General features: G+C 26.3%; 1 protein-coding gene across 1 annotated transcript; it reads left to right on the forward strand.

Moving 5' to 3' along the window:
• Nucleotides 1–34: 34 nt before the first annotated feature.
• LOC145840477 (centromere protein S-like) lies at nt 35–13,776 on the forward strand. The gene is made up of 3 exons (XM_082947750.1): nt 35–128; nt 4,954–5,057; nt 12,894–13,776. The coding sequence occupies exons 1-3, from the start codon at nt 78–80 to the stop codon at nt 13,030–13,032; spliced, it is 294 nt and encodes a 97-aa protein (XP_082803876.1). The 5' UTR covers nt 35–77; the 3' UTR covers nt 13,033–13,776.
• Nucleotides 13,777–22,465: the final 8,689 nt, after the last annotated feature.

Below are 22,465 nucleotides of genomic sequence, written 5' to 3' on the forward strand. Positions count from 1 at the left end.
TCACACTAAAATCTTTTTTTGTTACATATTTCTAGTATATTTGATTAAAGAGGTACAGATAAAGGCAACTTTTGAAGATGGCAAAAGACAATTCGACTTCCAAAGAAGATGAACAGAAAATACGGCAGGTATGTTATATTTTGTATTGTGTATTGTATATATCTTGATTTGAAATTAAAGACAATCTATAAGTTTTTAGTGTTTCTTAAATTGTGCACAGTATATTTCAAGTATGTTATATATCTCTTTTCATACAAATGCAATTTAAATTTTGAAAGTTATTTAGACAGTTTATAAGTTTTTAGTGCTTCTTAAGTGGTGTTTAGTAATTTAGTTAATTGATAAAACTGTTCTAAAATCACAGTGTTACATGTTTTATTTTCAATCAAAAGTTGACTCTTGATTTATTTCTTATTGATAATAAAAAACTACCTAAGGTTGGTTTGATCGTAAAAAGTGTACTGAGTTATCTAATGTACAATTACTTTTGTTTTTGTTATTTACTGTGCACAACTTTTGAAATTTTTTAAACATACTTAAGGCAATTTAAGTATTTAAATAAGTTTATTAGAAGCTTGAGTAGTTAACCAACTGTCTTTACAGTAAATCATTATATAAAAACGTTTTACAAAAATTATTTTAATAACTTATTTTTAGTCTTACTTTTTATATTAAAATTTGTTTATCAATTCAGCCTTTTTAATTAAAACAAGATATAAAGTATTTGTACATTTATGAAAATATTTTTAAAAGCCACTTAAATTTTCTGCAATTTAATTAAATTTAGTTGTCACTTTGAGAAAAACTGTTTTTGAAATACGTTCAACATTACTCTATAAAGCATTGAAAATGAGAAGATATAAGACTGTTTATTTTGATATACGTATATAGTATTTTGATTTTACCATTTAAGTTTATTGGTTATAATTACAAAATTGTAACATGCAGTATTTAACCTTCTGTTAATCACGTATGAAAATGGTTTAACTTTCTTTTTTTTTTATAAAATCATAAGAAAAAATTATAACTATTAATCATAGCTTCAACCTATTTTTGAAATAAACGCCATGTTTCATGAATATATTTTTTTAACCACGTATGAAAAAAGTTTAATCTTTTTTCTTTCAAATAAAATCATAAAAAAAGTATAATTATTAGTCATAGCTTTAACCTATTTTCGAAATTGAATGTTCCATGATATGAAATACGACTGACGTATCGATTTTTAATAAGTGAAACCAAAACGGATTTTTAAGCTGCCGTTTCTCGCAAACTTGCAGTTTTACTGCGCACTTTGATCTGATAATTCCACAACTTTTTAAATGTTTTTCTCAACGTATTAACAATTCAAATCTCAGCAGAGAAAGATCCCCTCTCCCACTGGTGGAGGTGAAAAATTTCAAGAAGAAGAATCGATTTTTTATAAATAGAACATCTTGCTCCCGCTTCTCTCTGCGTTATCTTCCCTGTGCTCAACCTCTCTTCTGGTTAATACATCTTGCATCTTCTTTCCTGGCCACCTTTAAAGTTGGATTTTTATGTTAAACCGACTTAGCTGCTCCATATAAAGCTCGAAAACGTAAAATATTTTATTGTTGTTTAACTTAATTGCTTGCGTTATGATTGGAGCACGGATTAATTTAATGAAGTTTTACTATTATTCATCACCTCAGTGCGTCATATTTTTAATATAAAGTTTAGTTTTCGTTTTAAAGATGCAAAAAAAATTAATTTTCCATGTAAAAACAAGAAACTTGTGACCCGAACAAGCTTCGAAGCGCACGCGAAACTCATCGTGAAAAAAAAACATTAACCGATCGTACTTATTACTACGAGCGCTCACTGCGCGCGCGTAGCCATCAAGAAACCACTTAAAAAGGCTTTGTCAGTTTTCCACTCTCTCTTTTTGCTGCCTGCAACATTTTTGCTCTCTTTTTCGCCGATGACGCAAAACCGTCTCTGCTTTTAAGGAAAGAGGGGGAGAGAGGAATTTTGCACCGATTTTATCACGAATTTTCGGCTGTTTTCATTCTTAAAAAAGTCTTGTTTTTCGCATGGATCTTGCGTCAGCGGAATTGGGAACTTGTTCGTTGAAACGAGTAGTCGTTTTTGTGTCAAATTGTTTAGAACTGAAAAAGTTTAGAATTAAAAATGAAATAAAATAAAACACGTTTCACCGAGATGTCTTACCTTCAAGTAGTACCAAGAAATTGAGAAAAAAATTAAAAGTTGAAAATTTTCAAGAAAAATTGCAAATATATTTTTTCTGCCGAACAAAAACAAATTGGAAATCTAAAGCTTCAACTATGAATTTAACATTTGATATATTTAGTGTTTCAAAAGCTATTTCGAGCAGGAATTTTCATCGCACTGCAGCACAGTGTACAGTACTGCTTATTTGCACTGTGAATTGCTTCGCTTTTCTCAGAAATCCGGTTGTTTTTACGGTAATTCGGTGTTTGCGAAAATCAGATTTTCAATAATTAATTAATGCTTTGCTTGTTTTTTAAACCGTTCCGTGTTTTTTTTATCTATATTGAGTTTGAATGAAATCATGCTTTTTGTTTGTTTTTTTTTGTAAAATCAATTTCTATTCTGGTTGTTGTCGACCATCTCTAAAAATAAGCTTCCAGAAGTTTTGTTTAACAAATTTGATTCGGGTAAGTTTATTTGAATAACTTATACCCAATTGAATAGGGACTTACCTTTATCGAACTGTATCAAAATAAATAGATTTCTTGACAAAATTGTAAGTGATAGTTGCATTTGCGTTTGATTTAAATATTTCCTTGCAATTAAATATATCTAAATAATTTTATTTGGTTTCTGCTCGTCTTACTTTAACCTAAATTTTTTTGTTTTCAACTTTAATTTTTATCAAACTTAATTTTCACAGCAATGGAAAAAAATTAAAATTGTCAAAAACTCTTTTTTGAAAAGATAATTTTTAATTAAACACCTAATAGCACTTTAGAGCGAGTTTGTTTGAAAATAGTAAAATAAAGGAAACTTGCTCACAAGTGTGTGTGTGTGGGTGACCACATTTTAATTGAAGTTTTGCATATAAATACTTCAAACACAAAAAACTCACTGCTTTTTTAACACTTTTTTTAATTGTTTTCTAACCTGCAGTTATTAGGTTTAAAGCTCACTGCTATATCTAAGTTTTTGTTTGAATTTTTTATATAATTTTTTTGTGTACAAAAAGCTCTTGAAAATTAAAAACAAAACAAAGTGTTTTTTTTAATTTTTTCATAGCTGCTTTATGTCTTCAATTTTTTGTGCATATCTAGCAAAAGCAATTATGAATATTTTTATCAGATTTATTTCTAAATATAAAAAAAATTTTTGCGCACCATTTTTGCGTCGCGTTCAATCTGCCATCAGATCTCGAAAAAAAAGTTAATTTCAAGCAAAAACTTTCTTATCGACCAAATCATCGTTCGAAATAATTTTTTTATTTCGCCGCAAAACCTGCCCGAGCGAATTTGCAAAGTTATTTATACTCGTAGATACCATCTCACGCACAAAAAGCCATTGAAATTTGCTGAAAATCACCCGAAACGTTGCCGCACGTTATACGCACGTAAGAAATTTGTGCACAAATTGACATAAACGCGACAGTAGCAGTTTCGAAGCAATTTGTGGCGTTTCAAGCTAAAAAAAGACGCAAAATTTGACCGACAGATCGTTATCTTTTTCCAGTGTAATTTGCGCCCATATTTTTTTGATATTTTTCAGCTTTTTGTTATTTTTATTTCATAACTGTAATCTCGCCTCCTGGAAGCTATTGAATTTCATTGCATAACGCGAAAAATTCCTGACTGCACACAAAGCGTACAGAGTATCGAGTGATATTTTTTTTTTGTCCCAAGTATAAGTTTCAAATCTATATAAAAATCATTTTAATATTCTAGGTAGTGTTTCCCATTAACACAACGGTAGTATTTTTTGGACTTTTTTGATGTCGTAATGTTTTTTGGACACAAAACCTTACACCACACAACAAGTTAGTCTGAAGAAAATTGCATCAATCAGGCATTTTACTCACAATTGAAACTATGACATTCACAGATTAGTGTGCACAGATCATGTATCAAGTCTGAAGAAAAATTGTTTATGGCTCACTGGTAGTATTTTTTTTTTGGGCTTTATTAGTTTCATAAAGTTTTTTGAACACAAAAACTTACATAACAGTACAAATTAATTCATAGAACATTGCATCAATCATATGATGTATTATGCTTGAGACCACAATTACATAGATTCTGTTTGAATAAGATTTGTTATTTAAGCACTGACGAGGTCTTTGACCTAAACTTAATTTGCAAAATAAAGTCTTGAAAGAATAAAATGTTGTTTTTTCTCTAGTAGCTGAGATTTCTTTCTTTGTTTCCTTAAAATCAAAACACATCACAGAGATTAATGTGAAAACATCAAAGCGAATTACCGCCTATCTCAAAGTAGGAAGCACCGAACAAATGTCCCGGATGCAGCCTGCCAAGCCGACTGAAAGCTTCCGTTTCTTCTGTCAAGCGCAACAAGCGGCCCGTCGTTTTAGCTCGGCAATTTAAGAGTTTCTTGAATTTTGGTGGAAACTTTTTTTACAGAGCTTGGATCGTTTCTTGATTTTTCGCCGCGTGAAAAGGATGTTTTTTGTTATAAGAACAAGTAAACATAAAGTATTACGCACGATTATTGTTAAATCCCGGCTTTCCCAGTCGGTAGTATCGCCTCTTTAAACTTGTTATGAAGTATTTGTTGTTTAATACTACTGGTAGTTTTTACAATCTGTAATTTTTGAAATTAATTCAGGTGCTCCATTACGTGGGAGAGATTTGTAAGGATAAATGCAAATAAAAATGTTTTATATAAAAATACTTAATATAAAATAACATTGAATACTACCAATAGTTTTGACAGTAGGTTATTTTACAAAAATTTTTCCTTCAGGCTCTCCATTACACGGTGGGAGAGATTTGTAAGGAGGAATGCAAAGACCTCGATGTTGTTTTCAGCAAGGCCACCATACAGTCAATTGCCGAGCTTGCACTGAGGTTTGTTTTTTATAACTTTCACAAGTGTTATTTTCGTCTTAGTTAAAAAAAATTAGTATTTTATTGCTGTTTTGAGTTATTAGATATATACTATAACATGTGCACTTATTTGTATACTAATTGAAAATACGTTATAAGTAGTTTAATGTTTTTCTTAAAATAAGAACAATAAATACAATTCTCACTGCTTAGTATTTTCTTACAAATACTAACTTTTTTTTAAAAATACATTCTTTATAAAATTAGTTTTTTGTATGAACAATACTTGTGGAATTAAGTTTTACACAATCTTAGAAGTTCCTTGCATTATGATATCCAAACTAATTAAAAAAAAAACTTTGCTAACGTTTATTTCTCTACAAATTTGATATATTTTTCAAGTACAATGATTGATTCAGGAGTGATTCTGATAATTGTTCAACAAAAAGTTTTGATAATTTCAAAAACATGTATTTATTGAGAACTTTACTCTCCTTTGCTTGAATAAACTTTTTTTAAGTTGTTTAGTTTTTAAAGTAAATATATATCTGCAACCAGTTTGTTGTGCACACATCCAATTATAAACTCAAACGCCATTATCATTAAGGTGCCGAATTAAAAATTTCAACTTTTCATCAAAAAAACGTGCGCTTACCTGCATCAACAGTCTATAAATACACGCACTTATTCAAAACCTCGGTATATACTACGCGGAAAGCGATTAGCCAAGGCATGGGTATAATATTCTTTGCAAAAACACGGTGTTTTTGTGTATGTGTTTTAAAACAATTTCCAGCAAACGTGTGCGAAATCGTGCTTTTGCCTCACCGAAAAGTCGTGCACGAATTTCGAGCAACAGTGAGGTAGTTCGAAATGCCAAGTGGAAACACAATTTTAGTATATTAAGAAGGTTTAATTGAATTTAAGCAAGGAGTGTTTTGGCTTTTTTGTTGTTCGAATGGAGCTAAATAATTCGTGATCACTTCGGCATTGTGATTGGATCAAGTTAGAAAGATTGGCTTTTTTATTTTTATTTTATCACTTTTAATTATGTTTGTATTGTATCATATCTTTGGTTTAGTATTACATAACTGTTATGTTTACGAATTAGTTGTCTTGATGGTATGACAGGAAGCTATTACTTTTTACGAGCAGTACTTATAACTCTATTACAACAAGTTAACATATTATTTTTGAAACTAAATGTTTTAAATATCTAACAAAATCTAAACTGATTTCAGCTTACTTTTTGGATTTTTGGCATAGTTTTAATTTTTTTTACTCCTTATACGGCTTCAGCAGTAAAAAATGTAAATTGAATAATTTGAATAACGGTTGAAATTCTATAAATACCGAAGTATTTTGTTTGGAATTTTCTTGTGCGTCGTACCATGCTTACATTAATGCAAATTTGTTTCAAATAGAATGGTGATTACAAACAGTGTTCTTGTTATATTTAAAAAGTGCTTAAACAAGCTTAAAAAAACTTTGCTTTAGTTTAAAATTTTTTTTTGTAATTAATTACTAACTTTGATTTTTAGATCTTTCTAAAAGTTAAAAATTTATATATTTTTCGTTTGTTTCATCTATAATTTTGTTAATTAGATTTTTTGAAACAACCAAACATCTGTTTAAAGATGTTTAAATGTTATACATAAGAGCTTTGATCAAATAATAAATTTAAAGAAAAAGTATTTTTTCTTCAAAAGGCCACCTGTGGTTTGCCAAATCGATTTTTGCATGTAATTTGTTTTGAACTGTAGCTATATAAGATACAAACAAACAAATAAAACATTTTTAATCAAAAGACGGTCAAGTAAATCAGTTTAACATTTCAATTATACAACAAGCAACAAAAGTATATTTTTTATTTCAAACTGTAGTTATGTAGTGTACAAACAAAAAATTAATTAGAAGACCACCTCCAGTTTAACCAATCAGTTTACATTTCAATTATACAACAAGCAACAAAAGTGTATATTTTATTTTGAAGTGTAGTTATGTAATATACAAACAAAAATTAATCAAAAGACCACCTCTAGTAATCAGTTTACATTTCAACTGTACAACAAGCAACAAAAGCCCCGTGACTTTCAAATCACCACCTTCATGATTTGACTTGCTTGATTTGACTCTTATGACGCACTTTGGTGTGTTTATGTTTGTAAATTGCACGGAAATTAGTGACTTGTCTCCGTTGTTGAATGAAGTGATTTTTTGGTGGAGCAGGTTAATAAAAAAAAACATCTTACCTCGTCAATTGGTAACGTTGAACAATAAATGGGTGTTTCAATTCGCATTTTTATCTTTAATTTGTTAATTGTATATCTTAGTAATTATCAGTTAAAGTTGTGCTTCAAGGCTCATTTTGATATTTTCTTTTTCAGTTTGAACATACGAAATAGTTTAAACTACTTAGAAAAACTCATCTTGTCAATTAAGTGGTAAAATACTTGGTAAAACTAAACAATAAATGGGTGTTTCAATCTGCATTGTTATCTTTAACGTGTTAATGAATTTTTAATACTTGTAAGATATTTTATGTCTGAAAAGCTCTTAGATATTTTCTTCAGTTTAAAATACAGTTTTATTTGAACCTTTCAGTTGTACAGCTGATAAAAGTTTCTTGAGAGCATTTAAACTTTGCTTCTGCTCAATACAAAGTCTCGTGTGTTAAACAGAAGCCCTCGCAGCCAGAAAGTCATGAATATTTTATTCGATTCTTTTGATTAAATGGCTATCTCTAAATTTCCCTTCTTAGAGCTTCACTGTTTAATAACGTTTTTGAATACACAAAAAACGTTTATGTTATGTTTTGGATGAACAAATTACTTTTTTACAGTACTTCACTTGATTTTTAATTTTATTGTAAAATTAAAGTGTCTGTTTAATTTTTTTGTTTTATGAAGCAGTTGTTTTTATAAAAAAAAAACAATGTTTTTTGGAATATTGCTATAGAATTAAGAGAAGCAAGTACGTATAACACTGTAGTTGTTAAATTGTTCTTATAAATTATTTTAAATGTTAAACTAGAAAAAAATCTATTAAAAAACTTTTTTTTAGTTTTTTCGACTTTTAAAACAACGAGAACAGTTTATTAAACTACCAAGTAATTATTAATAAAAAGTAAATCGGTTGCTTATGATTTACACGTATATTTTATTTGTATATTTTATTTTGTTCTAATGAAACGTGTAAAACGTTGAAACTCTAGTAAACAATACGAACATTAGTTGTTTTTTTATATAAATATCAGAAAAATAGGTACGTATTTTCCAGTATAAATTGTATTTTGCTCTTGTAAACTATTAATATTCAAAAGGTTAAACTAAAAATAAACGAACTAAAATGTTGGATTTTAAAATCTTGTGCCACGAAAATAACTACCAAAAAAATTCTGCGAATTTTGAAGGTAAAGAAAAATTACAACATGATTAAAAAGCAACCATCATGACTCACCCGACTTTATATAAAACTAAATAAAAAACATTTTCAAAAACACATGAATGTTTTCTAGACATTGCTAACTATTATTATAAAAAAAATTCCTGCAACTTTCAAAGGTGAAAAAAATTTTAACACTATTAAAAATATTAAAAATAGCCTTAATGACTCACATCACTTTATATAATTTGTCACAGTAATTCTATTAAAAAGTAATTTGCTATATAAGTAGTTAGTTGCAACAACTTCTACAGTTTTCCACATAAACAACTAACAATTTTGTAATAGCTTTTAAAAGTAAAAAAACAACTAAATAGAAAACTGAAACGACGTCTTTATATAACTTGTTGCAGTAATTTCATTAAAATTCACTCTGCTATGTAAATTGTATGTTGCAACAACTTGTACAGTTTTCCACATAAACAACCACTAAGAATTTTGTGATAGCTTCTAAAAGTAAAAAAAAAAGAACTACTTTTTTAAAAACTGAGATGACGTCTTTATATAATTTGTTGCAGTAATTCTGTCTATTTTATCTACATAAGTAATTTGTTTAAACTGATACAAACGCGTTTTGGAACGCGGCTTAAGTAGCCCGGCCTATATTTAGACGAAAAATTCTGGTAAATTCATTTTCAAAGGTCAACCTGCTTTATTTAACTTGGCTGAAAATAACCTCTCTAGCGCAAAGTTGCAGGCGCTTATTGCTGCAACTTTTTTCTTTATTTATATTAATTAAATGTAGAATAAATTATTTTTTCAATGGAAATGGTTGTGGGTAATAACTTGATTTATAAGGTCGTGCAATTTTGTTTAATGTTTGTATAATGGTTTTTGAACGTTTTCATAATTGAATAATTGCTATCTGTTTGTTTAACCAGATTACAGTTTTAGATTGTTTGGTCTTTTTGTATTCAATATGTGAAATACATTTTATTGAAGTCACAGGCACAATTTATTTTACTTGGAAATCCAAAATGTGTGTTTATTATTTAAACCTTGATAAATGTAGAGCTTGGAAAATCAATAACTTTGCTCTATATTCAAAATGCACTGTATGCTAAAAGTTTTAAAGTAACTTTTGAAAACTATAGTTTTACGTATGACTTTTATAAGCTAAACTAGTAAATTCCACTCTAATATAAATGTGATTGTTTGGTAATTTTTTTTATGATTAATCAGAAAATTATTTTTAAATAGTATGTCAATATTTAATAGTATTACAGTTTTATTTTTCTAACAAAGCATATTTAAAATATTTTTTTACTAACAGTTTAGATTGCTTTGTAACTTATAAATTTACTTTTTTTATACATTTAGTTTTGTCATTATAAATAGTTATAAGTTAATGTTGATAAATTTATTCATTAGTCTTAAAAGTACTAATTTTAGTAAGTTTCAAAACTCAGTAGGTGTTAAGTTTTGCTAAAGTTGTATGACAAACTAAAAATAGTTTCTTAAAACTTAAACCCACACAATTAAATTTTGTTTCATCTATTAATCTTGAACTTAAAGTTAGAATAGTACTATAGAAATTAAAAAAAACTAATTTTTATTACAACACTCTTAAACTCGTCAATTATTTACAATTTGTTTTAATTCAAATTCATTAAAAATACTTTTTGTTTTATTTTATTATAACTGTTTGATAGTTTTAATAATTTTAATTTCGTATGTTTATTTTCATTCAATGATAGTATTTATTAAATGATTTATTTTTTTAAAAACGTTTTATACAAAGTCATTTCATTGATACCATTTTCAATGTTTCCAACAAACTTTATTCAAATGAGATTCCAGTACTTTTTATGCTTTCACTCACCAAAAAGCAAACGGCTTGTCAGATAGAATGTTTCTTTTGGAAGTTTTATAAAAGTCATATCATTGATATTGTTTGAATTTTCAATATTCAAACTTTGTTCAAACAGTGCACATTTGATTTTCGCTCTTCATAAATGCAAGTGTAGCTGAAAAGAATAGAAAGCAAAGTATAAAAGAATAGATTGCAACAACAACGCTACATCAATCAGCTGTTATTCGTATAATTATATATATATTTTTATTATATTATACATATTCAATATTCAAATAAGCTGCCAGCACATATTTCGTTTCAATTCTTCATGTAAAAGAATAGATAGCAAAGTATAAAAGAACAGATAGCAAAATATAAAAGAATAGATGGCAAAATATTATGAATAGATGGCAAAATATAATGAATAGATGGCAAAATATAAAAGTATAGATGGCAAAATATAAAGAATAGATAGCAACAGCATTGCTACATCGTACAGCTATCATTTGGCTGCCACAACTTACGTTCTATTTATAACCCGAGTTCAAAAATAACCCGTCAAATTGATTGATTAGCACTCTCATGAAACTTTAAAGTCCGTTTGCCTTGTGTGTTTAAATTGTCTGTTAAGGCTATCTTCTTTGTGAAGTTTAAAGTCAAGTTTTAATATTTTATAGTTTTCACTGTTTTATCCGTGAAAAGTTAGGTTAAAAATTGCTACAAGTTTGAAATTTGCAATATTTGTTATCTAATATTTGCTTGCTTACACCTTAAGAATATCTCTTGAGCACAGTACAAAGTTTGAAGTATTAAACGTTTTTTTAAGAATAGAAAAGCTTGATCAAAGTAGTTTTCAAACTTTTTGGTTTAAAAGCAGTAAGTAAGGTAGTAAGTTTTGTTTCACTAGAAAAAGTTGAAGACTAAATTTCTAAAGTTGTAAACATTGATATTGACAAATTAATAGTTCTATGGTTAATTTGTTTTTTACTTGTGTTCTTTATTATAAATAATTATGAAAGTTTGTCTGGTATACTTGATGATTAATATTTATTATTAAAATCAAAAACATTGGTGTAGTTTTTTCTTTAAACTCGGAGTGATAACTGTTTAACTTTTTGGCTGATGGAAGAATGTACTTTTTATTTGAGTAGCAAAAAAAGTTTCAGTCTCAGTTTTTCCTAAGTAATGATACTAACAAACAGTATTAGTTTCAATCTATATCTAAATTATATCAAGTTATGAAAGCATGTGTATAGGTATTTAAATTGACAAAACAAAACTTCCAAGCGCGTATCGAGGTGAAATTTTTGACGACGCGTCTCAGTGTGACGTCATGATTACCGACTACTTTTTAATAGCGCGCTCGCCTCATTGCCTTCCATATGCTCGCGCTGCTTAATTAGATAATTCATCAAAATATTTGTTGATTTGCAGCGAGCGTTTTCGTAAATTGAATTCGCTTCTGTATTGAAAATATAAAAATGTGTTAAAAGTAAACTCTTTAGCATGAATTTTTAAATAAATTATTTTTTAAATCTTCTTGTTTTGATATTATTGTTCTTTCTGCTGACACGTGTGTGCTTAGGTAAGTTGAATTTATTTGAATATCAAAAATTGAAGCTAAAAGACTGATGTTAAACTAGTCCAAAAAAATATCTTCAGTTTTTCTAAAAACATGTTGAATAAATTTAATTTTATTGTTTAATATTTAGTAGCCTTAACATTATTCTTTTTTTTTTTGTAATTTCACCAAATCAGGAAATTGTCAACTTGAAATATTTTATAACAGTTCATGTGAGTTAGGTGTTTACAGCATAAACAATCTGGTTTCTTAATTTAAACTTTATTTTGTAGCCAATTAATCATTGTTCTTTCATCTAAATTCAAATTAGGCAAATTTATTTAATTGAAATATTTCCAAAAACGCAAAAAAAAAAAGCTGTTAAAAAATAAAGATGGCAGAGATAAATCTAATAATCCAAATTGGTAAATAAAAACTAAACTGAGATTTTTTTTCAATATTAATATTGTTTGTTGATTTTTTTCTAATGTCAAATTAGTTTTTATTCTAGCACTAAAGACTAAGAAAAAATTAAATGTATTGAAGATTAAGTTTATGAGTAAACAGTTTTTACTTGTTAGATAACTGAATATTTATATATTGCACTGTATTAACCAAGAAACTTAAAATAATACATTACAAACTGATTGAAAATATTTGAACTTTCATGATAGTTTTAATAGATTATGATTCAATTTTTTTAATTTATTTACTTTTGTTTGATTGGCAAACAATCACAATAAAGTATTGAGAAAACTGACATAAGTTACAACTTTTATAACATTTTTATTCTTTATAAATATATGTGTTACCAATAAAAATACTAAAAGTATAAAGATTTTGTTAAAATATCTAACAAATTTTGAACTGTATTTTCTTGATAATTACTTAAAAGATTACAAATTCATTGTTTATAAATTTTGCAAAAATAATTAAATCAACAAAAAAATTTACTAACAATCAAGGCTAGCAAGCTTGTTTATAAAAATGATAAAAAATATTATTCAATTGTTTTATTAAGATTAATATTATCAGAACTAATAACAAAAACAAACAGGCAAGCTGCAGTATTTTGTGAGGACGCCCAGCACTTCGCCAAGCACGCAAAAAGAAAGAAGATCGGTGCGGAAGATGTGCTGTTGCTGGCTAGGAAGAGCGAGAAATTGAAGGAGCATCTCAGGCAGTTCGCTAAGTGATCTCCCATTGGCCGGTTGCTAGTAATGCACGATTCTTATTGGCCGGTTCTGTTCGAATCGCTCGTTTAATTGGATGGTTGTTTCGGAAAGTTTTTGTTGAGTATGAACGATTTTTGTTGAAGATAAATCTTAATCCATTGATTTCAATAGGTACCTGTTATTCAAATTAAATAAAGTTTTTAATAATGGAAAATTGTTCAACATAATAAACATGTTTTTTTTATGTAAAAATGTTTTGTTTTTTCAATTGAGTTTTGTGCTAAAGGTTTTATTGTCGAATTAAAAAGATCACCTTGTGATCTTTTAAAAAGTTTTTGTGAAAGCTAACATTTAAAATGCGACAATTATGTTATTCAAAAGTGTAAAAAACTTGATGAAAAACATAAAATTTAAATTCTAACAACTAAAATGTTAAATTGAACATGTTATCGACAAGGTTTAAATGTTAAAAATTTGCCCCACTTAAAAAACAGCTATATTTTAACGCGAAACATTCCAAATGTTGATTCTATTAGCAAATGTCGATTTTTAAAATTTAAGCGATTTTACAACGCTCTCCAAATGTCATGCGATTTTTCAAAATGTTTCACTTGAACAAATAGGCTTTGAAATAATAAAAACAACATGAAAATAATATTACACTTGGATGTTAAAGATTTATTGCAACTTTCAATAGATTTATTGTCAAATGTGTGCTAGAAATGGTGCTATGAATTTTAAGCTTTTCAATAATTAATTTATTTTTGCCTCAGAAAGCTTTTGTAAGGTAAGCATTTTTTTTCTTCAAATATTTGTATTAATTTATTTTGAAAACTTTTTGATTTTTACTAAAATTTTAAGAAAAATGTTTATTAATTTAAATTTATATGAAAATCTTCTTTTTTTTTTATTGCTTACATTTTTTTGTGTAAGTAATGAATAAGCTATTATAGTAGAATAATAGATTACTGCGAATTAACTTGAAAAAAACTAAACTCATTTTACGCTTATTTTTATTTAATTGGTATGAGTAATTTAATTTCATTCATTATCCTTACTCTAGTTGTTTATGTTAGTGACATTTGTTACCAAGTTTTTAGGTGTTTGCTAAATAAAAGCTATAATGAATTTGTAATATAAATAACAAATAAACTAATAACAAAATTACTGTAAAAAGTACAATATTGCTTCCACTGTCTTAAAAATGAACAAATAACACGCTTTCAATTCACAAGTGCTTTCATTAAAGCATTATCAAGCGATAAACGGCTGAAAATATAAAACACAATTAATAGTTACTAATTTATAAAGAAAACAAAATTAAATAAAAGTTAAAACTTAAATTTTTAAGCTATATAAATTTATAAATATTTTATATTATCAAATTATTAATTATCATACAAAAGTTTTTTAAAAAACTAAGATTCTACTAACTAACAACTCATAAATGCATACAAGTAAAAAAGCCAAAAACACAATGTACAAAAATGCTCTTTTCTTAAAAATCCTAAAATAACAAGTTCTAAAATATTAAATCTTCATAAACTGTTTAATTTAATTTTTGCATTTAAACTTTTTATCCATAAACTTTCTTTGTAGTCTAAGTTTTTAAATTCTGGTTGTTCTAAAAACATTAACTTGTAGGCATTGTCCAATCCCATATTCTCAATATCACTATGGTGATTCTCAAAGTAGTGTTTAAATAATGCAGATTCGTCTCCTTTACAAACAAATTTAAAATTTCTTTGGAACTTTTTCCAGTTGTTTCTGTGTGCATTCCATTTTACGTTAAAACTGTTTTTAGTCTGACCTACATAAATTTCCTTGCATTTTGTACACTGAACAGAATATATCCCGTAACTTTTACAGTTTAATTTTGATTTTATGTTTACTATTCTGTTTTGAACTGTTTTTATGTAATTATTCTCATCTATCATGTCTTTATAATTACTGTATTTTCCGCATAACGCACAATTTTTGCATTTTTTGCTCTTATTATTAAGTACGTTGCTTCCCTTTTTAGCAATACAACTAAATGTATTCAGCATTTGACCTATACTACTTGGTTTTGTGAAAGATGTTTTTGCAAGTGGGAATAGTTTCTTTTCTTCTTTCGAGAATCTTAACAAAGTTTTAAATTGAGATGACCAGTATATGTTCTTAGACTTTTGTTTTTTTAGTTTATTTGAATTCTCACAGGAGTTAAGTTCACAAATTTTTGTTAACAAATAAACTGTATTTTTATGTTATAATTTTACTAATTACCTATTATAATTAAAACGATTCAAGCTTATATAAGGTGTTAAAGTATACAAAATATATTTATTAAATGCGAAATTATAAATTTAGTAAGGTTTAAAAGTTTAAAGAAATTAAATACAAAATCAAATGTTTTTTGTAGGAATAAATAACTTCTTGTAAAACTAACAAATGAAAGAAAACTACTTGAAATCCGCCTAGCTACTTGACAAATTGTTTCACAATTAACATTGGGACTTGTTGTAAAAAGAGACAATTTGTAGTGATTTTCGTTTCAACTACTGAACATATGACTTCAGTTCTCAAGTGCTAAACTAAACATGTAAAAAGAATTTTAACTTTATTAAAAAATAATTTCTAACCATTAGTGGCAATAGGGTAATGTTTTTATACGTTGTTAAAAATAGTTTGAAATAGTTTGTTGAGCCCAAAAATTTTACTGCAATAAATAAAATTATGAAATTGTTTATAAGAATTTAAATACTAAAAACTTGCTGATAAGCAATTTAATTTTATTGCTCAGTTTTAATTGTTTTCAATTAAAACAATTAAGTTAGTTTTTTGCTGAGTTTGCAAATTGTTAGAATATTTGTATACAAAACAGCTGTAACCAATAATGATTTTGCAAGTCATCGATATTGAAAAATTTAAATAACACAGAGTTGCCACACACTCCGGCTAGCTTTAATATTTTTTGTTATTTAAAAAACTCTTGCTGGCTAAAACATTTTAATTCTCAGGCTAGTTTATATCACTTTAAAAAGTTTTTTTTTTCAAATAAAAATAATTTTCTCTATTGTGAATTTCTACAGCCAATCTTAATTGACAGTAACTTTTTATCTGTTTTTGGTATTTACTACATATTTAAGTTTTCCCAGAAACTCCTTTATACTATTTATTCAACATTTTGTGTGGTACGGGCTACATTATTTATTCAAAGAGTGGCAAACCTCGCAGTATAATAGCAAACTAAATCATAAAATTTATTCAGTAATTTGCAAGTTGAACTTTATTTAATGTTAGTAACATATTACTAAATAACCTTTAAAAAACACACTTAATAACAGTAAGATGTTTCATGAAATATTAAAATTTTGTTCAAAGCTATGCAGTATGTAGGAATAAAAAAACGATCAAAGTTCAGAAGTTTTATAACTTTCATCGGTCTATAACGATCAACGTATTATCTAAATTAATATTTATAATGTTTTCACTTGACATTGCTATTATCATCTTCAAATTCTAAAAGAATATAAAAGCAAATAGTAAATACTCAACTTTGATAGTTTCCTTTAAAAAGTATTACTGATTAAATAACCATTTCTGAGCATTAGAAAATTCTCAATTTGTATACACTGGTTTTAAATGAGTTAAACTTTTTTCCTAAATTAAATACAATAATAACTAGTTCATTTGAAAACATAATTCAAAAGATGTATTTAATAGTAAAATCTAGTTTTAGTTGTCTCTAGACAATGATTATTTAATACAAGAGCACTAAATACTAACGTGTCTATTTTTACTTTCCAAAAATAATAAAGCTTTAATAAAACAAAATTTTTACAAAAAATTTTTGATCAATATTTAAATACAGTCAACTATGAAATGAAACATTTGCTGGTTTTAAAATTAATGTTTATTTAGCACTGGCAAACTTATAAAAACTTAGTTTTCAGTATCATTTCAATATCTTTTAAGAACATTTTGAACCTACAGCTTAAAATTTTCACTTATTCAAAAAGTTTTTGAGTAAGGTTCAAAACACAGGTTTTAAAGTGATAATCATTTTTTGAGTAAGATAATAAGAGTTTAAGTTATTCAGTAAAGTGTGTAAACGTTAAATATATATAATTTGAAGCACGGTAACTCTTAAACACTTCCTAAGGAATTTTTTCAAAGAAAACTTCAACCTGAAAAAATGTAGTGCAAAAATTTCCCCATGAAAATAATCTTGCTCAAAGTTTCCATTAATAGGTGAATTTTTGCATTTGTTTCTTAAAATATCATTTGATAAATTAAATAATAATAAAAGAAAAGATTATAGCTGAAAAAATAGTCAAGATATCTACTTTACAAAGTTATTTTTTGTTATAAATTGGTAAAAACTCTTTGACTCCCCGCTTACAGGTTGTCATTGTAGATAAATAGGGAATTTATTTGACCCAAATTAAAAAAAAATTACTTTTTTTTCTAATTTTAGATAAATGCCTAGTTAAAAAACTGATAGATTACAGTTTAACTCTCGAAAGAAAGTTATATAATGTTTAACAGTTTGTAGCAGGTTAACTTCGATTATACATGTTCAAAGTACCAACTTTACTAAATCTATCTGTGTGTAGACTTATTTAGTAAATTACTTTTTATTTTAAAAAATTTATACTTTCTCTAATTTGCTAATGTTTTGCTTTTGTATATTTCGAAAAACTAAGTTATATGTCGTCAATTAAGTAATAGCTTATCTTTTATAGTTGTATAGTTTAAGACCATCACAAACTGATAAATGTAATCTTATCGTTAACTTCAGTTTTGTTAATGATGTTGTCTTAAATATTTTAAGTTTATTTATTTTTTTAGGTTTATAAAACCAGCTATAGTTAAAAATAAAAAGCAAGTTACTTATAAGTATAAACTTGTAAAAATCAATAAAGGAGTTTTTTTTTCAATTTAAAAAGTCATACTTGTAAAAGAGTTTGGTTTCAAATACATATGCATACCATTGTTCTAATAGAAAAGCTTTATATAAAAACTTATAAGCTTGTTTCTATTATTTTTTACTTTAGAAACCTGGTAAAGTTTGAAAAAACTCCTCCGATAACCGGAAATTTGTTTCATAAACAATGCGTTTCCGAGTTAGACTAATCAGATGTTTTTAATTCCACACTTGTGAACACTAAGTTTCTCTATTTTTGTCGTTCAAGTTTTAAAAGAATTTGTTATACTTAAAAACTTTTGTAAGTTGTCTAGCTGTAAAACAGAGTGTATACAAAATACTTAAGTTTTCACTAAATTTTATAAAAGGTCTTTTAATTTCGTCTTTCAGGTTTAATAGTTAATTTTCTGTTTACTGTAAAAAGATCTACTAATAAAGAGAGTATATGTTAAATAAATAATAAGCAAATTATGTATAACACCTGAAATTTTTTAACCCTAAGTTAAGATAAAAATTAAACCAGCCTTACCTTTTTATTATAATAAATTTATTTAAAGTAAAAATAGAAGGATTTTTTGAAACAACTATAACTTTTAATTTTCAATGTCACCAACAAAAAATTAGTTTATAGATTTACCAAAAAACTTCTGAAAACATGTAAAAACTATCCTTACATAAACCGCTAATTAACTTTAAGTTAGATTTATTGACGATTACAAATAACAAAAGTAAACTTTACTTTGTTACAAAACTAAAAAAGTGTATCGTTTTATATAAAACGAAAGTTTGAAAACAAATTTTTGATAACATAATAACAAGAAAGCGTAATTATAATAAAAATGCACACCATAGTCTTTTATACTTAGAAAGATACATCAAAAAAAAATTGTTACTGAAAATTACACTTAAATAAATTATTATTCAAGTAACGGGAAAAAAACTTTAAGTAAAAAAGAGTATTAATAAAAACGTTTGATGAAACAAATTAAGAAAATAATAAAAGTTTAACTAGCTTTATGTTAAAAGAACGAATTTTTAAAACAAGGCGCAAAGATAAATCTTTTAGTAGATTAAAAATTCATGTCATAAAAGTCTATGAATCATATACGAAAAATATGCTTAAATGTTTATTCACACAGTTGCAGTACTAAAAGCTAAGTACTTTTAAAGCCCAGCTAAAGCGTTACAAACAAACTTTTAAAATAAAAATAAATAAATAAATAATGTCTACAAATTTGAAAATATTACCAATTTATAATTTAAAACATGTTCTTATTTCTTGTTTTTTGATGATCGTAGGACTGAAAGACGAGTTCCTTTTTTGAGTGTATTGAAAGTACTTGATGTGTAAATCTGGTCTGTTTAAATTTTAAAAAAGTATTATTCAAACATTAAAATAAAGTATCAAGTTTACAATTCATGCTGATCTGTTTAAACTGTACAAAAATAATCAAATTTATAATTCAAACTGATTGTCATAAAATAAACTTTTTAAAACTCAATTTTTAGCTCTAGCACAGATTAAATACTGTTATGACACTATAACATTGTAAAATTCAATAATTAAAAGTTTTAGAATCATATAATTTTGTTTACGAAGTTCTACTTATAAAAAGTAAGTTAAGTATTTTTTGCAATTAGTGGGTTTAAAAGTTAATCATTTATATCAAAGTTTTATGTAGTTCGTTTCATTGTACCATACCAGGGTTTCCCAAAGTGGGCGATATCGCCCCCCTGGGGGCGATTTTAGTAAGTCGGGGGGCGATAATTAGTAAGGGGGCGAAAGGGTGGGCGATAAATAGTAAGGGGGCGAAAAGGGGGCGATTTTAAAATTTTGGGCAGTTATAAAATTTTTACTTTTTATCTTGCTTTTTTACTAGTTTTAGCTTGCTATTAAATATTTGACCCTGAGGTAAAACTTAAAGAAAAAAGTTTATTTTGTTTATGTAAAATATAGAAAAAAAACCAATTGCTTATGATTCCTACTTTCAAGTAAATTACACGTTATCATTCATATATTTTTTTACTTAAAAATTACATAAATCATAGACGATCGGAATCCATCTCCACATTTTATAACCTGACATATATGTTATTTGTGATCATAAATGGTTTAAAAAAATCTATGGTGTCTATTATTAAGTATCACCTCATAATATTTCCAATTGTTTTTTGAAAATTTACTAAGTTAGACTAAGAAATAAAACTATACAGGGTTGCCAATTTACCTAGAAACCTGGAAAAACCTGGAGTTTGACAATTTAGGCAAAAAAAAAACCTGGAAAAATCTGGAATGTTTAACAATTTTGAATTATTAAAAATTAAAATTTCGATTTGTCACAATAAAGCTATCATATAGATAAAAATATGAATCCCTTTGAGGCAGATCTTTTTAAAGTAAACGACTTGCAGGAAACGTTCTCAGCTTACAAACTGACCTTGAACTTAAAGTAAATTTTTCCAAAGAACGATCTGAAAGCTTTTAGACTCAACAAAAACTAAGACAAAAGCTTCCAATCATTTAAGAGAAATTTGGATTGTTCTTTATAGCTTTTCCTTCTAGCTATGGTATTAAAAAAAAAACTTTCAGTTCAGTTATTAACATTTTGAGCAAAAGATCTAATCTAGATATTTGTAAAGGAGGTGACTTAAAGCTTTATTTTACTGATTTAGAATTAGATTAGAAAAACTTGCAAGAATTCATGAACCTCATCCTTCGCATTATATTTGAATTCAGTAGCAGACATTATTTTTTGAAAGTTTATTTATTTATTTGATCTTTTAAAATACTTCTTGTTTAACCTGGTTTGTATTGTATTTAAGTAGTCTTTTTATATTAAAAATTCTTTTAAGTTATTTATTCTATAACAGGTTTGCATAATGCCTAATAAATATTAATTACGGTAGACTTTCTCTTGAGTTCGCACTTTTCACCTAAAAAAAGTGCAAATTTATATTTTCTTAAGTTTAAGATAAAAAAAAGTCTGTTACTAACTAAGTATCAATAAAACAAAAAAAAAATAATAGTTTATAGCTCATATAGATCTATTTTTTAAATGAATGTTTGTTTTATGTTTTAGTGGATTTCATATTTATTCATAACATCATTGCATATAACATATTGAAATTTTTCATTTTGTAAAAATAAATGATAATGCATTTTTGAGTTCGCCTTTTTTCGATTTTGTTCAAAGTGCGAACTTAAGCGGAAGTCTACTGAAACTATTAGATGGTTTATGTTTTAAAAATGTTAATAGTTTTTTTTTTTGACCTGGTTAATTTTGTAGTTTATATTTTTCGTTTTACATTACACTAAAAGTTTTTAAAGCATAGTGATTAAAATATTTGTTTGAAAAATATTTATTTAATCTTGTTTAATCTGTTTATTTAATAAATAAAAAAATCTTGATAACCATTAAAGTTTTTATGTCAAAAAAGATTTTTTTGGTTTTGAAAAAGTATAGATTTAAGGTCTTTATTTGAGATGACTTAAAATTTTTCATCAAAAAGATTCTTAAACTCATTTTTATTTTCTAACTTGATTTATTATTGTTAAGAAATTCATATATTGAGGATTTTCAAACTATTAATACAACTGTTTTTTGTTTTATCTTAATTCAAAGTATCTTAGCAATTAGAATGTGTTGTTTATTTTAATATTTCAACACTAGCTTTTAGTTTTTCACTATTTTTCTCTGATAAATTATTATAGGCTAATAGCTAGAAAAAAAATAAACACAATTAAATAAGCCATCAAAAAGACTGCTATAGTTACAAAACAAAATTTTAACCTAATTAAAAGTTTTTTTTTAATTGATTACTATCTGTTCACAGAATTAACTGTAAAACATTTGATTTTTTTTTTGAATTTAAATTAAGATAAAAAAAATTGTTAGAATTAGGGTTTAGTTTCCTTAAGGTTATTCCAAGTCAAATACTATTTCATGGTATTCTACTACGCAACATATATTTTAAAATGTTTAAAATTAAAATTTTAACTTTACAGCTACTTGCTTATAATATATCTTCGCATTGAAATTTATAATTTTACTGCACTAACCGAAGCTGTTAATGAAACTACTTTTCATGTGAGATAATCAATCAGTCGGTCAAACTTCCTCAAACTAGATCAGAAATTATGTTTTAATATTTATTTCATTATGTGTAAAATAAACTGTTCATTCTTTTATAGTTTTTTAATCTCTGGTATAGTAATTTTAGAATATGCCTATTTATAAAAAAAAATAAGTATTTTGTACGGCTTAAATAAGTTACTTAGTATTAACTACTAAATGTCCAAAATTCGTTATATGAGAGATTATTACAATGCCAGGTTTCAATTAAGATTTTAGATGGGTAACGTACGGTTCGGATTCAGTCAAATTTCGACCCGCTAATTAACTACTTTCTGAAAAATAAATAAAATTAGTTTTTTGATACTTAATATTTTGAAATACGCTTTCAACTTGGGTATCAGTTCTCAATAGTATTTCTTAGATCACAATAATACTAAACATTTTATTACAATTTCCCTCCAGTTTTTTT

This window comes from Thalia democratica, chromosome 7, assembly GCF_965202585.1.
Source record: "Thalia democratica chromosome 7, ktThaDemo2.hap1.1, whole genome shotgun sequence".
Lineage (NCBI taxonomy): Eukaryota > Metazoa > Chordata > Thaliacea > Salpida > Salpidae > Thalia > Thalia democratica.